General features: G+C 44.0%; 1 protein-coding gene across 2 annotated transcripts in view; it reads right to left on the bottom strand.

The window, feature by feature from the left end:
* The window catches only part of LOC110485836 (triple functional domain protein), a 149624-nt gene that overhangs the window by 117985 nt on the left and 14951 nt on the right, over positions 1 to 16688 (bottom strand). For both annotated transcript variants that reach the window (XR_016485648.1, XM_021557045.3), the window contains exon 2: positions 8483 to 8539. Coding sequence is in view for 1 of the 2 variants with exons in the window: in XM_021557045.3 (XP_021412720.3) it covers positions 8483 to 8539 (57 nt within the window). In the remaining variant the exon portion in view is untranslated. The remainder of the gene's footprint in view (positions 1 to 8482; positions 8540 to 16688) is intronic.

The following is a 16688-nucleotide window of genomic DNA, read 5'->3' as shown; positions in this document are numbered from 1 at the left end:
ATAGCTTTTTGTCCTGTCCTGATTCAGCACTGACTGTCTCCATAAATAGGCCATTGTTTGGTGAAGAAAGAAGAGAGCCTCACTAGCCATGAAACCATCAGGGATGAGAATATCATTCCACAAGGTAGCTACTTACAGAGTCCTGTGGAGAGAATCTGCATGTCTCTTCCCTTCTCACACTGTTCAGCTCATGAACAAGCCAGGAGGCAGCAGAGAGGAGCGGCTCTCACTAGAATAGCTTTAGCTCCATGAACCAGGGACCAGTGAGGACCAGGGACCAGTGAGGACCAGTGAGGACCAGGGACCAGTGAGGACCAGGGACCAGTGAAGACCAGGGAGGACCAGTGAGGACCAGTGAGGACCGAGGATCAGTGAGGACCAGTGAGGACCAGTGAGGACCAGGGACCAGTGAGGACCAGGGACCAGTGAGGACCAGGGACCAGTGAGGACCAGTGAGAACCAGGGACCAGTGAGGACCAGTGAGGACCGGTGAGGACCAGGGACCAGTGAGGACCAGTGAGGACCAGTGAGGAAGGATGGTGCTTGCTATCTGCTATCTCTGTGTTCTCCCCAGTGCTCTGTATGAGCATGTCAACAGGCCCCTGTGCTAAGAGCTTTGGAATAGAACCAGCCAAACCCCATTCAGCTTCCTTTACATTACAGTCAGTGCAATACCACCACCTCTACCCAACCCAATCTCTGGACCATGAAAGCTATCTCTGCCTCCCTATTGGTTGGTGTGGGGGAGGAGGGACCTTCCAGAGGCTGAAGATGGGAGTGTAGAGAGGACTAGAACCTCTCTCTCACATGCATCAGTGCTCTCTAGCAACAGAACCGGCAGTGCTCTCTCTGAGGTTGTGTCCCGTCCCTAGTCTGTCCTCCGAGGTGTGTGTGTGTGTGTGCATGAATGTGTGTGTGTGTGTGAGAGGGGTTGCGTCTCCCCCCTGAGGGCACTGCATGCTGTCAGGCTGTGTTTTGTCATTCTCTAGGCAGGCTGAGTGCTGCTGCCTGTGAACTGACTGACTCTGGGAGGGACATTGGGGCCATGGACACAGCAGCAGAGGTCTGGACAGGTGGCTTAAACACCAGAAATGACCGCCAGACACTGTGTCCCAAATGGCATGCTATTCCTTTTATAGTGCATTACTACACTCACTCTCTCTCGACTACAAAGTACTGTGAAAGGTGTGTTATGTTGTAACTTGTAACAACTGTAAACCAGTACAGTAAACCAGTACATGAACTTTAGCTAGATCCAGCTTTCCTGAAACAATGTTCCTTTTGGCAGCGCACCACATTAACTCATCTACAGTAATCCATTCATGCTGACCACATTGCACTAAAGAGTCAAATCCACAGGTAACAAGCTAATCCAGAGGAAGTGGTAACCTAGTAACATGGATGTGTTTTGGGTAAATTAATAATACCCAGGTTGAGGTTGCTGTGGCTGGAACGAGGTGTGATGATGTGTTGCCTTTCCTAACACCCAGGGTTAGCCTGGTGAAACCAGACTGAAACAGTAGATAATGCATTGTTCAGTCTGGTTCAACCAGGCTAACACAGAGAAAGTGAGAAAATGAGCAGAGGCTCAGCGGCAGGGTGTATTAATAGGCGACCTGGATCACTAGCATGCTGCCTCTCTGTCGCCCTGCCAGGACGCTGAGTCTCTGAGTCTGATCTGAGACCAGTCCGTGTTTGTCTTCATCAACTCATCAACATACCAGGACTACAGTCTCAATCTGCAATAATGGACGTTTGAACCACAGCAAGGCCTGTGTTGTCTCGGTCTAAAAAGACTGTTGGTTTCTTGCAAGTCATTTGATTACTTATATTATTATATATATAAGGCTCAGTGCAGTCAAAGACTCAGTGCAATCAAATACTTTTCCTGTGTTTTATATATATTTCCACACTATGAGGTTGGAATAATACTGTGAAATAAAAAATATATATAATAATGCCATTTTATTGTAATAGCTATTCGAAAAGACCGCCTGATATTTCAGGCAGGATGGAGTTATGGCATGCCTGGTGACATCACCAGGCGGTCAGTTAGTTAATCGACTGCTGCATCGAGGATGCCTATTCCTTTATGACATTAGGTGACGCCTAATGCTGTCCGTAATATGGATGTGACCTTTCTAAATCCATTAGCTCGATGAGAAGGTAGTAAATGATTGTGCTTTCACTGTCAGTTTTGATTTGCAGTTTCGCTGCTGTAGCTAAATGCTGTAACAGGCTCCGCTAGATGTCGCTGACTGGGTCTTTCTCAATATTTGCCTCATGGGCTTTTATTCGCATTCTAATGCTGCAGATTATCCTTCGTGCTGTTCGAACCACACAGTGTGGTTGGTCCACCCGTTGGATCTCGCTGTCTGAATAATAAACATGGACATGGCCTGCAGACTGGCGCAGTGGTCTAAGGCAGTGCTGGCTGTGCCACTAGAGATTCTGGGTTCGAATCGGACACAACCGGGAGACCCATGGGGCGGCGCACAATTGGTCCAGCGTCGTCCGGGTTAGGGGAGGGTTTGGCCTGTGGCGGACCAGGCCAGGGCACGCTGACACGGTTGCCAGGTGCACAGTGTTTCCTCCGACACATTGGTGCGGCTGGCTTCCGGGTTAAGTGAGCATTGTGTCAAGAAGCAGTGTGGTTTGGTTGGGTTGTGTTTCGGAGGACGCATGGCTCTTGACCTTTGTCTCTCCTGAGACCGTACGGGAGTTGCAGCGATAAGACAAGACTGTAACTACCAATTGGAGAGATAAAAAACGAGGTAAAATAATAATGGACATGGCTGCTAGGGTTGGCTCAAACAGTCTGACAGATCCTGATTCCCGCCAGCCCCCCAAGCCTTGGTCTGTTTTAACCAGAGAAGGAAGTGGTTTCTGGAGCTCATTTGATATTCTGTTATACTCCGCTCCATAGAGAGAGGCCAGGGTAGGGAGGAACTAAGGGAGGGGAGCTGGGTTGAGGTGGTGACACTTCAGCTTTCATTACTGCTCATGAATTATTTCCATGTCCCTTGCGTATGAAGACGCACGGAGGCAATTAAGGAGTGGGAACGGAGAGACTCAAGCAAGCAACTGCTCACAGGAAGGGGCCCGGAAGCGGAAGAGGAGGCAAGGAGGAAGGAGGAGAGTGGAGGCATGTTAACTTAACAATTAGCATTAAGACTGGTTGTAATGGAGTAAAGAGCACTGTTACAGTAGGTGGGCTGTGGGATTGGGTTTGTTGTGTTGTGCTGAAGGCAGGAGAGACAGGGGGACAGGGGGGCAGGCAGACAGGGTGGGACAGGGGAGCAGGGTCGAGGCATCATACAGGTTGTCACCGCCTCCTACTGTTAGGGGCCAGGGGGTGTAGAGGCGTAGGGAATAGCAGCATGGGGTGTATGACATGGAGACAGCTGTGCAGGGTCATGTAGTCAGGGGAGTAAGGGAGAGTAAATGAGAGCAGTGAGCAGACTCTAACAGGATCATCATGAGGTGCTGGGCTTATAATGGTACAGCTTGGATCCTCACAGCAACGGTAGAGTTTCATCAACAGCATCATCTTCAGCTAAGGATGACAGCAGATGAGATTAAAACAGATGATAAAATACTAAAAAGAGGAGACAGAAAGATATATATATATAGAGAGAGAGAGAGAGAGGGAGAGAGAGAGAGAGCGAGAGAGAGAGAGAGAGAGAGAGAGAGAGAGGAATAGATAGAGAGAGAGAGAGAGAGAGAGAGAGAGAGAGAGAGAGAGAGAGGAATAGAGAGAGAGAGAGAGAGAGAGAGAGAGAGAGAGAGAGGGGGAGATATATACAGTTGAAGTCAGAAGTTTACATACACCATAGCCAAATACATTTAAACTCAGTTTTTCACAAATCCTGACATTTAATCAGAGTAAAACTTCCCTGTCTTATGTCAGTTAGGATAACCACTTTATTTTAAGAATGTAAAATGTCAGAATAATAGTAGAGAGAATGATTTATTTCAGCTTTAACTTATTTCATGACATTCCCAGTGGGTCAGAAATTTACATACACTCAATTAGTATTTGGTAGCATTGCCTTTAAATTGTTTAACTTGGGTCAAACGTTTTGGGTAGCCTTCCACAAGATTCCCACAATAAATTGGGTGAATTTTGGCCCATTCCTCCTGACAGAGCTGATGCAACTGAGTCAGGTTTGTAGGCCTCCTTATCCGCACACGCTTTTTCAGTTCTGCTCACACATTTTCTATAGGATTGAGGTCTGGGCTTTGTGTCGGCCACAACAATACCTTGACTTTGTTGTCCTTAAGCCATTTTGCCACAACTTTGGAAGCATGCTTGGGGTCATTGTCCATTTGGAAGACCCATTTGCGACCAAGCTTTAACTTCCTGACATGTCCTGAGATGTTGCGTATCCACATCATTTTCCTCCCTCATGATGCCATCTATTTTGTGAAGTGCACCAGTTCCTCCTGCAGCAAAGCACCTCCACAACATGATGCTGTCACCCCCATGCTTCACAGTTGGGATGGTGTTCTTCAGATTGCAAGCCTCCCCCTTTTTCCTCCAAACATAACGATGGTCATTGTGGCCAAACAGTTCTATTTTTGTTTCATCAGACAAGAGGACATTTCTCAAAAAGTACGATCTTTGTCCCCATGTGCAGTTGCAAACCATAGTCTGACTTTTTTATTTTGGAGCAGTGGCTTCTTCCTTGCTGAGGGGCCTTTCAGGTGACATCGATATAGGACTCGTTTTACTGTGGATATAGATACTTTTGTACCTGTTTCCTCCAGGGTCTTCACAAGGTCCTTTGCTGTTGTTCTGGGATTTATTTGCACATTTCGCACCAAAGTACGTTCATCTCTAGGACACAGAAGGCGTCACCTTCCTGAGAGGTATGACGGCTGTGTGGTCCCATGGTGTTTATACTTGCATACAATTGTTTGTACAGATGAACGTGGTACCTTCAGGCTTTTGGAAATAGTTCCCAAGGCTGAACCAGACTTGTGGAGGTCTACAATTTTTTTCTGAGGTCTTGGCTGATTTCTTCTGATTTTCCCATGATGTTAAGCAAAGAGGCACTGAGTTTGAAGGTAGACCTTGAAATACATCCACAGGTACACCTCCAATTGACTCAGATCCTATATATATATATATATATATATATATAGAGAGAGAGAGAGAGAGAGAGAGAGAGAGAGAGAGAGAGAGAGAGAGAGAGAGAGAGAGAGAGATACAGGGTATATATATATATATATATATATATAATCTTTGCACTAGTACTAGAAATGCTTTTCTGTTCAGAATAGATGTACTCTATAATTGAAAATGGTGTTGTGAGCTTACATGCTATGCAGCCCAGGCAGGACCTCAGCACTGTTCTCATAGACATATGGGGCACATGACCAACAGGCCTGCAGGCGGAGGGTGGGACTAAGTCAATTACTGGGTAACACTACTTCCCTCTTCCCTCCCCCACCACCACATCACTCTACCACTGTCTGTAGCATGCAGCCCTCCCTGGAGAACGAACACTGCTGACAGCTAGGGCCTTTCAGGGATATATGGAGAATTATATAGGGCAATATACAGTATAGTGTGATATATATCATTATTATACAGTGCAATATTGCACTGGTCATGTTAATGTCTTCACAACACTGGTGGCTCAAGAGGCAATACCAAGGTACCTATTGAGATGGGATGATAATTTGCTAAGGGTCTTCTATTGTGCTATTTATCAATAGGAGAAATCCCGAGTGGCGCAGTGGTCAAATGCACTGCATTTCAGTGCAAGAGGTGTCGCTACAGTCCCTGGTTCGAATCCAGGCTGTGTCACATCAGGCTGTGATTGGGAGTCCCATAGGGCGGCGCACAATTGTTTAAGTAAAAGATCTTATGCGCCTTTTGCAGCATGTCTTGCAGAGTGTGGTGACACTGACAAACTGTCGTCCAGGACATTTATCTGGATGCAACAGAGAACCAAGCTGTACTGCTGCTGTATAAAATCACACATTTATGGAAATTGGGTTCTCCACCTGCTGTATATCGCTCCCTGCCGCGTAGCAGAGAACAGTGAAAACACCCTGGACTCATTCTGTGTGTAAACACGAGACTTAATGGTCCTCAAAGGGATTTCCTGGAATTGCTCTTAGAATAAAGATGTCAGCCAGAGACGTGTCTCTGTTCTTACATTAGGGAAGTCCTGCTAGGCCATCTGAGATGCATTTGGCTGTATATATGTTTAATGACAATAGACCATGGGCAAATGGTTCACAGAGTAAATGTCTATTGTTGCTACTCACTTCCTACTGTATGATCGTATTCATCTCATTAATACAGTCTGAGGGAGTGTGTGAGCGAGAGCCTCTCCTCTCCTCCTGCTTGAAACAGACATGAAAGGAGTGCTCTCATGTTTTAATGCATGGCCTATCCTAGCCCTCCTAGCGAAGTCCTCCTAGATGAGCCCTCCTTGCCCAACCCTCCTAGCACAGCTGTTCTAGCCCAGTCCTCCTAGTCCAGCGCTTCTAGCCCAGACCTCCTTGCCCAGCTCAGCCCTCCTAACCCAGCCCTCCTATCCCAGCCATCCTATCCTATGCCTCCTATCCTAGCCCTCCTAGCCCAGACCTCCTAGCCTATCCCAGTCCTCCCAGTCCTCCCAGCCCTCCCATCCCAACCCTGTCACCATAGCAGGTCTGATCTCTACTGACAGCACAGGCAGAGGTTTGGCAGCGGCCAAAGACAGGCCCTCCTCTGGAGAGCAGATATTTGTGTGTGTGTGTGCCTCTGTCTCTCCCACAGGAACACAGAACAGAACAGAGCAGAACTGCTCTTACTAATCCTGATCCACAGCGAGCCCCAATTAAGGGAGAGACAGTTCTGTGTTCTGCTGGGAGATTATAGTAAGGTGTAGCCTATACACTTCAATCACACACAATCTTACACTTTCTGTTCTGCTAAGATCTTCCACAAAAATTGCATTGCTATCAGTACGAAAGGCAGGCAAAGAATGATCATAATGCTTGCCTGAAAGACATACTGATATTCTGTATTAGACTGATACAAGTATATCAATATGGAAAGAGAATTGTAATTTGTTCACAAGAACATGACACCTAGCGCACATGGTTGATTTTTGGCCACCAGCAGAAGGTAAGCTAAAATAATCATGACATAACATAGCCTACTTCTCCTACCAACGTAGCATTCAAAATATCCAAAGGGAATTTTCAGCAGATAGAAGAATGTTTGGTCAACTTTATTGAATAATTCACACATAAACCATTTTCCCCTCTAGCCAACACAGACCATCTTTAGTAACAGCAGAGTCAGCATATATCTTCATCGAAACTCATTGTTATCCCTATATAATTAACTTGGCAGCTGAAACACCTGCAAATTAATGTGCAGCATCAAACAGGTTCATCATAGTAGATGCAAATGTGTTAAATATTTCACTTCACCAAACAGAATGTGGAAAACAGAATATGCTACCGATCAGTAACCAGTCCGTCTAGGTGTGAAGTTTGGACTATGTGTGTTTTTAAACACAGGCCTTCTGAACAGAAAGAACACAGAGACCGTGATGGCATTCAGTTAATAAGCAGGTGACAGTCTGGTTGACCACGTGCCAACTAGTCAAGTGCGGTGAAGTGTAGCCATGTCTGTGTGTGTGTGTCTGCGTGTGTCACCTTGTGTCACCTAGTTGAGAAATAAGCAGGTCAGTGACCAGTTAGCCATGAAGAATGTCACGGGTGAAAACTCTATACTACATCAACCTTCAAGACTCCATATAGAGCCTAATAGGAAATGACTACACACAAGAAAGCATCCATGATGAAAGAAATACACTGGTAGTGTCACGTCCTGACCTTAGTTCCTTTTTTTATGTCTCTATTTTAGGTTGGTCAGGGCGTGAGCTGGGGTGAGCATTCTATGTTTTGTTCTATGTTTGTATTTCTATGTGTTTGGCCTGGTATGGTTCCCAATCAGAGGCAGCTGTCAATCGTTGTTTCTGATTGAGAACCATACTTACGCAGCCTGGTTTCACCCTTGAGTTGTGGGTAGTTGTTTTCTGTCTCTGTACCAGACAGGACTGTTTCGTTTGGGCCGGTTTTTGTTATTTTAGTGTTCAGTGTAATTAAAGTGTTCAGTGTAATTAAAGTGTTCAGTGTAATTAAAAGATCATGAACACGTACAACGCTGCACCTTGGTCCTCTCCTTCTTCCACCTACGACGATCGTTACAGGTAGGCTCTGATGGCAGTGATGAGGAAGTGATGAGGACCTTCAGTTAAACCAGACCCTCTGTACTTAACTTTCACTCTCAATCAGCTGGGGTGCACTAAGAGCAGGTCACTGGCAACAGCAGCCATGTAATATACTATATATAATAGCTGTGTATGTACTGAGAGGGTATCCCAAACCAAGATGCCAAGTCATACACGTAGCACAATTATACAATACATTCCACAGACAAAGCAAAAGAATGAAGTAAATAAATTACCTGCTTGTTGACTGGGTCCATCCAGTTTGGGCTCACATTTTGAAAGAGGGAGAGAATCTAGAAAAATGAAGATGTAAAAAGAATAGTCAGCGAATGAACGTAGTGGCCTGGCTTTGAGAAACTCTTTTGACCTTGAGCATGTGATTATTGCCTGCAGATGAGAGGACAAGGAAGAGCTGCTTTGATCCCAGTATCTGGCTAGTCAAAGACACAGCATGAAACATGGGCTGTGTCACAACTGGCACCCTATTCCCAATACAACAGTAGTGCATTATACAGGGAATAGGGTACCATTTGGGACGCAAACAGAATTGAACATGAAGCCACCAAATGACTTACAGCTGACAAACTGGTACAGGAATGAATCATGATATAGAATCCCTGAGCGGGAATCTGCAGATCTTTCTACCGCCACCCGCCTGAAAAAAATGATATCTTTGAATCCGGAATGCTGGGTAATTCATCTGGAGTCATTAAAGTTAAACACAGTCTGTCATCGTCTGCTCTGATTTTTACAGTGGCACATTACAGTGGGTTAAGTGAGGCTTTCCCTTCATTCTGACAGACTGACTCACTTCTACGTCTATGGAAGTACTGTGGTGTTGTGGGCTGTTGGCAGTACAGCCCTGTTTTCTTTCTGGGTCATTCATCTATCAGTGGCACGGGATAGCTCCAGCTTAGCTCCACTTTGCCTGCTTCTCAAAAGACAAACCAGCATATGCTGCTGCTAGGGATTAAATGGGCGGCGAACTGCAGTGGCTGTTCGATGTTAACAGCATTGTGGATTTTATGTTAGGCAATACTAAGGTCACAATTAAAGTGTCTCGGAGACATGTGAAGGGGAATTCACATGATGATGATCCGACTGAAACCTCCCCCATCCACCCCCCAAAAAACTTGCCTTTCTTGAACTAACACTTATTTATTAAATGTACTTACTATGACTGTGATTATGTGGTTGTCTCACTATCTTCAGGTGAATGCACTAACTGTAAGTCTGGATAAGAGCGTCTGCTGAATGACTGAAATGTAAAAATTGTAATGTAAATATAGACTAGAGGGTCGGTCCCCTGCTGTAAGACGAAGCCTTAGGCTTTGTAACTGGCATCCTCATTGTATCTCTGGTATCCTACTCTTGCCTATTCACTTAGGGGTTTTCTAACATGGAAATGGCTATGAGTTACAGTCAGTTACATGTCTAACTATCCAGGGTATGACATCTAAAAGTGGACCAAAACGATGTCTCTCATACAAACAAACACCAACTTGAACGGGGTGAATGAGATGTGGATTTTAGTTTAGTTTTTATACAAATCTGAGCAATGGCGCGTGATCTATTTAAACCAGGCGACCACTGGCAGAGTGCAGCACGAGGAGGATCTAAACATGTTAGTGTCTTCAAAGGGGAGAGGATGTTTCGCTCCGTGTGGAGTTCCTGTTTGACAAGCTGTGCACAGCTGTTCACTGGAGACAAGCACAGGGAGGGCACACAGCTGCAACCACACCACACCAAACATCCCCTAGCTCAATCCCACTATGGGCCATGCTGCTTTGATTCCCAAACTGAGCCCTGTGTGTGTGTGTGTGTGTGTGTGTGTGTGCCGCAACCTCATTAAAAAGAGGAAAGGCATGTTCTCAAAACATAAAGGCTTTTAATAGTATATGATTTTTAATATGCCGTCCTACATGAACGACGGGAAGGATCAAATGCACTTGTGTGTGTCTGAGTTTATTATTACCATCAGAGAGAAGAGGAGTGTTAATACATAAGCTCAGAAACACATAAAACCCTGCTGCTCTGTTTGATATAACAGCTAGTCTCTGAGAGGGGCACAGACAGGAAGGCAGGCCAGCAGACAGACACCTAGGAGGCCAGGGTTCTGAGATGAGATGAGACCCTGATTCCAGACGCCGCCTTACTGCTGGGAAGGAGGGGGCTGCTGGGTGTGTGTGTCTGGTAGGGTGTGGGTGGCTGAGGTTTTCTGATGGATAGGAAATCCTCTCTTATCAGATGAGGGATTTCAAGGAGACACACAGGCAGGCTCAGCCCACAACCACTCTTCTTCTTCATGGCCCACAATCCCTTTTCTTTCCTTCCTTCCTGGCCCCCAGGCAACGTGGGTGGCAGGCTGAGGCTGCTGTGATTGATACCTCTATATTCCTGACTGAATTAAGCCATCCCTTAGGCTAGTTATCGACTTCACTCTGCATTCTCAATTCCTACTTATTGACATTGACGGTTATCTGTATGCAAATCGGGACTATTTAAATGGAAAATGAATGTTTTAAAGGGATAGTTCACCCAAATTACATATTGGTTTCCTTACCCTGTAAGCAATGACTTTAAGCTCTGCAAGCATTAGTGTTTTATTTTATTTGATTAGGATCTCTTTTAATCCTCACTTGGACTAATCTTCCATGAGTCCTTAAACATTAAAATACCATTTACAATGCAATCACATTTAACACACTGTAATAAACAACAGACATAATACACTGCCATATTGACCAGATAAATAATCTAAAAGTCTGAAAAGGTAGATTGGTTTGTTCATCTACCATAGTCCTGCACAACCTTGCAATTTATTATGTTTAAGTGGTTCTAAGTATTGTATGAATTTATAAATTGAAAGGTTTCTGGTTTGCTAGATGAATTATTCAATTTCTTTATTACTCTGAATCTAAATGTTATTTTGCCTATTTCTCTTCTCTGCCGAGATAAGACATCGATGGGGGACAATCTATTTCTTGTAATGGTGTACTGTGTCAAATAAAATAAGCATATGTTTTTCAATTATCTTGTTGATTGATGACCACCCAAGACCATTGTACATGACTACAAGAGAAGATTCATATCTCCACCATAAAACTATCCTTGTTGCTTTGTTCTGTGCAATCTGCATCCTCCTAATCTCATTTTCTGATGAATTTCCCCAGACCACAGAACAGTAGTTCACCTGACTCCCAATTCATGCTTGGGTTGTTTGCTTAAGAATCTTTCCTGGTAAATACTTTGCTATTCTTCTGATCATGCAGGCAGTTTTAACGATTTTCTTTAGATTTCTTCCACACAACTCACATAGGCCTACAGTTCATGATCTATAATAAAGAATTGTGCACCGATTGCTGCTTTGAGTGAGATGTGGCCTTATCTAGTTCTGTGGGTCAGTAAAAAACCTAGTATCTCTAACTAATCTATACTATAAATGCCATGGATCTCATAAAAGACACTCAGCAGGCTGCTTTATAAACAGCTCTACAATAAACAAATCCATAACAGTCAAGCAGCACTAAAACATCTGCTCTCCATTGTGAGCATACAGTGGACTCGCTGAAGAGAGGAGGAGGGAAACCAAACCACCGAAGTGAGTCTGGGCAAACCAGAACAGCTCCAGTCAAAAGCTCTTCTTTTTCCAATTATGAGGAGGATGGCATGATGGAGGCTGTGCTGAGGCTGTTTCATGGTGCAATGCCACTCTGGGCTGATTGCTTCTACTCCACTAGAAGCAACTGCCAATTACTTTGCGATAGAACGCAAGAGGATTCTTTCTGACTGTAGAATATGTATAAAAGCAAGCCATGATGCCCTACTCCACCCTGACTTTAGCCTTCACTACTCTATCATTTGCAGAGGTGGTTATTCTGTCCTTCTTTTTGTTCGCTCTCTTTCTCTCTCTCGCTCCCTCTCTCTCTCTCCCCCTCTCTCCCCTTCTCCCTCTCTCATGATGTGAATTGATTCTGGAGCATCTGATCCCTACTACACTACACCATTATTGTGACACAGCTAAGAAGACTTTAGTTGGGTCAAGTCTGTTTCTCAGCAGCAGCCAGTAGACATTTTATTACATAACACTTGGGTTTCCACTTCGATAAGCATGATCACACTGGGTGATAACGCTGGATTACAGGCAGTACAACAATTTGGCTCACATTACTGGCCATTACAGGCCAGTCTAATTAGGCCTAGTCATAATCTAATTTTTCATTCCTAAACGGACAAAGACATTTCAAATTTTCAATGTCCAACAGTTGATGGTAAATAGATGATAACTGTGACCTTTCTATGGCATAATATCACCACTAGAAAGCAAGTAATGTTTAAATGGAATGGGGACATAAGACATTTTTTACTTTTATGTATTATTTATTTATTTGCATACGTATATACATATATACACATACACACTATTTTTATTTTAATATACCTTTATTATTCCCCGCAAACCCTACCATCTCTCCCCCAATTGGAGAAAACCAATGAACAATAACACTTAGGCTTCTACCTTCAGTTTATACATACTATACACAATCTACGTATTTTACAATAGTTATATTTTGTTTGTTTTTAGTCCGCCCTCTATTTCTAATGTCCATCCAGTTTGATTTCTATTTGTAACTGCTATTTCAAAAAATTCTGAACCTATATACATTTTACAGACCCCGTATGTTTTACATTAGTCCCACCCTTCAGCTCCATTCAACCCCTCCCATCTATCTCTTAACACCATCCATTTTGGATTTCTATTTGCCATATATTTTTCAACTGTGCTGTGATGCTTCACAAAAGTACTGAACCTTTCTATTCTTATAGCGTCTACAGATTGTAAATTAAAGAAACATTTTTGCTAAAATAATTATTATATTATTGATTGATTGACTATGACTTTTCAAATCACCCAGTGTTACTATCTACAGCTTTAGTTCTAGGTAAATGTTGCAATTCTTCAGCCATTCCTGGACCTGTGACCAAAAACAAGCTACATATTGACAGTACCAAAATAAATGATCTAATGACTCTGCCTTCTCGCATCAGAATCTGCAGAGCTGGGAAGATTGTATCCCCCATATATACAGTGGGGCAAAAAAGTATTTAGTCAGCCACCAATTGTGCAAGTTCTCCCACTTAAAAAGATGAGAGGCCTGTAATTTTCATCATAGGTACACTTCAACTATGACAGACAAAATGAGAAAAAAAATCCAGAAAATCACATTGTAGGATTTTTAATGAATGTATTTGCAAATTATGGTGGAAAATAAGTATTTGGTCAATAACAAAAGTTTATCTCAATACTTTGTTATATACCCTTTGTTGGCAATGACAGAGGTCAAATGTTTTCTGTAAGTCTTCAAGGTTTTCACACACTGTTGCTGGTATTTTGGCCCATTCCTCCATGCAGATCTCCTCTAGAGCAGTGATGTTTTGGGGCTGTTGCTGGGCAACATGGACTTTCAACTCCCTCCAAAAATGTTCTATGGGGTTGAGATCTGGAGACTGGCTAGGCCACTCCAGGACCTTGAAATGCTTCTTACGAAGCCACTCCTTCGTTGCCCGGGCGGTGTGTTTGGGATCATTGTCATGCTGAAAGACCCAGCCACATTTCATCTTCAATGCCCTTGCTGATGGAAGGAGGTATTCACTCAAAATCTCACGATACATGGCCCCATTCATTCTTTCCTTTACACGGATCAGTCGTCCTGGTCCCTTTGCAGAAAAACAGCCCCAAAGCATGATGTTTCCACCCCCATGCTTCACAGTAGGTATGGTGTTCTTTGGATGCAACTCAGCATTCTTTGTCCTCCAAACACGACGAGTTGAGTTTTTACCAAAAAGTTATATTTTGGTTTCATCTGACCATATGACATTCTCCCAATTTTCTTCTGGATCATCCAAATGCTCTCTAGCAAACTTCAGACGGGCCTGGACATGTACTGGCTTAAGCAGGGGGACACGTCTGGCACTGCAGGATTTGAGTCCCTGGCGGTATAGTGTGTTACTGATGGTAGGCTTTGTTACTTTGGTCCCAGCTCTCTGCAGGTCATTCACTAGGTCCCCCCGTGTGGTTCTGGGATTTTTGCTCACCGTTCTTGTGATCATTTTGACCCCACGGGGTGAGATCTTGCGTGGAGCCCCAGATCGAGGGAGATTATCAGTGATCTTGTATGTCTTCCATTTCCTAATAATTGCTCCCACAGTTGATTTCTTCAAACCAAGCTGCTTACCTATTGCAGATTCAGTCTTCCCAGCCTGGTGCAGGTCTACAATTTTGTTTTTGGTGTCCTTTGACAGCTCTTTGGTCTTGGCCATAGTGGAGTTTGGAGTGCGACTGTTTGAGGTTGTGGACAGGTGTCTTTTATACTGATAACAAGTTCAAACAGGTGCCATTAGTACAGGTAACGAGTGGAGGACAGAGGAGCCTCTTAAAGAAGTTGTTACAGGTCTGTGAGAGACAGAAATCTTGCTTGTTTGTAGGTGACCAAATACTTATTTTCCACCATAATTTGCAAATAAATTCATTAAAAATCCTACAATGTGATTTTCTGGATTTTTTTCCCCCATTTTGTCTGTCATAGTTGAAGTGTACCTATGATGAAAATTACAGGCCTCTCTCATCTTTTTAAGTGGGAGAACTTGCACAATTGGTGGCTGACTAAATACTTTTTTGCCCCACTGTATGTATATATAACATTCTATTGGTTGCAAAAAAATGTATAATCATTTAAAATGAAAAATGTGAAGTTATGAATTCGCAGTTGTTTTGCGTGTCAATTCATAAACCATGTGCCATGGAATCGGTACATCGAAAATCTCTTCCCAACTATTTTGCAATTTACAGTGCCTTGCGAAAGTATTCGGCCCCCTTGAACTTTGCGACCTTTTGCCACATTTCAGGCTTCAAACATAAAGATATAAAACTGTATTTTTTGTGAAGAATCAACAACAAGTGGGACACAATCATGAAGTGGAACGACATTTATTGGATATTTCAAACTTTTTTAACAAATCAAAAACTGAAAAATTGGGCGTGCAAAATTATTCAGCCCCCTTAAGTTAATACTTTGTAGCGCCACCTTTTGCTGCGATTACAGCTGTAAGTCGCTTGGGGTATGTCTCTATCAGGTTTGCACATCGAGAGACTGAAATTTTTTCCCATTCCTCCTTGCAAAACAGCTCGAGCTCAGTGAGGTTGGATGGAGAGCATTTGTGAACAGCAGTTTTCAGTTCTTTCCACAGATTCTCGATTGGATTCAGGTCTGGACTTTGACTTGGCCATTCTAGCACCTGGATATGTTTATTTTTGAACCATTCCATTGTAGATTTTGCTTTATGTTTTGGATCATTATCTTGTTGGAAGACAAATCTCCGTCCCAGTCTCAGGTCTTTTGCAGACTCCATCAGGTTTTCTTCCAGAATGTTCCTGTATTTGGCTCCATCCATCTTCCCATCAATTTTAACCATCTTCCCTGTCCCTGCTGAAGAAAAGCAGGCCCAAACCATGATGCTGCCACCACCATGTTTGACAGTGGGGATGGTGTGTTCAGGGTGATGAGCTGTGCTGCTTTTACGCCAAACATAACGTTTTGCATTGTTGCCAAAAAGTTCAATTTTGGTTTCATCTGACCAGAGCACCTTCTTCCACATGTTTGGTGTGTCTCCCAGGTGGCTTGTGGCAAACTTTAAACGACACTTTTTATGGATATCTTTAAGAAATGGCTTTCTTCTTGCCACTCTTCCATAAAGGCCAGATTTGTGCAATATACAACTGATTGTTGTCCTATGGACAGAGTCTCCCACCTCAGCTGTAGATCTCTGCAGTTCATCCAGAGTGATCATGGGCCTCTTGGCTGCATCTCTGATCAGTCTTCTGATCAGATTTAAACGTGTTAACCCTCGCAAGGCTGCAGGCCCAGACGGCATCCCCAGCCGCGCCCTCAGAGCATGCGCAGACCAGCTGGCCGGTGTGTTTACGGACATATTCAATCAATCCCTATACCAGTCTGCTGTTCCCACATGCTTCAAGAGGGCCACCATTGTTCCTGTTCCCAAGAAAGCTAAGGTAACTGAGCTAAACGACTACCGCCCCGTAGCACTCACTTCCGTCATCATGAAGTGCTTTGAGAGACTAGTCAAGGACCATATCACCTCCACCCTACCTGACACCCTAGACCCACTCCAATTTGCTTACCGCCCAAATAGGTCCACAGACGATGCAATCTCAACCACACTGCACACTGCCCTAACCCATCTGGACAAGAGGAATACCTATGTGAGAATGCTGTTCATTGACTACAGCTCGGCATTCAACACCATAGTACCCTCCAAGCTCGTCATCAAGCTCGAGACCCTGGGTCTCGACCCCGCCCTGTGCAACTGGGTACTGGACTTCCTGACGGGCCGCCCCCAGGTGGTGAGGGTAGGCAACAACAT

This window comes from Oncorhynchus mykiss, chromosome 2 (assembly GCF_057628025.1).
Source record: "Oncorhynchus mykiss isolate SJ-2025 chromosome 2, ASM5762802v1, whole genome shotgun sequence".
Taxonomy (NCBI): Eukaryota; Metazoa; Chordata; class Actinopteri; order Salmoniformes; family Salmonidae; genus Oncorhynchus; species Oncorhynchus mykiss.
The sequence above is the reverse complement of the archived record's forward strand: the minus strand, read 5'-3'. Positions and strand labels throughout refer to the sequence as shown.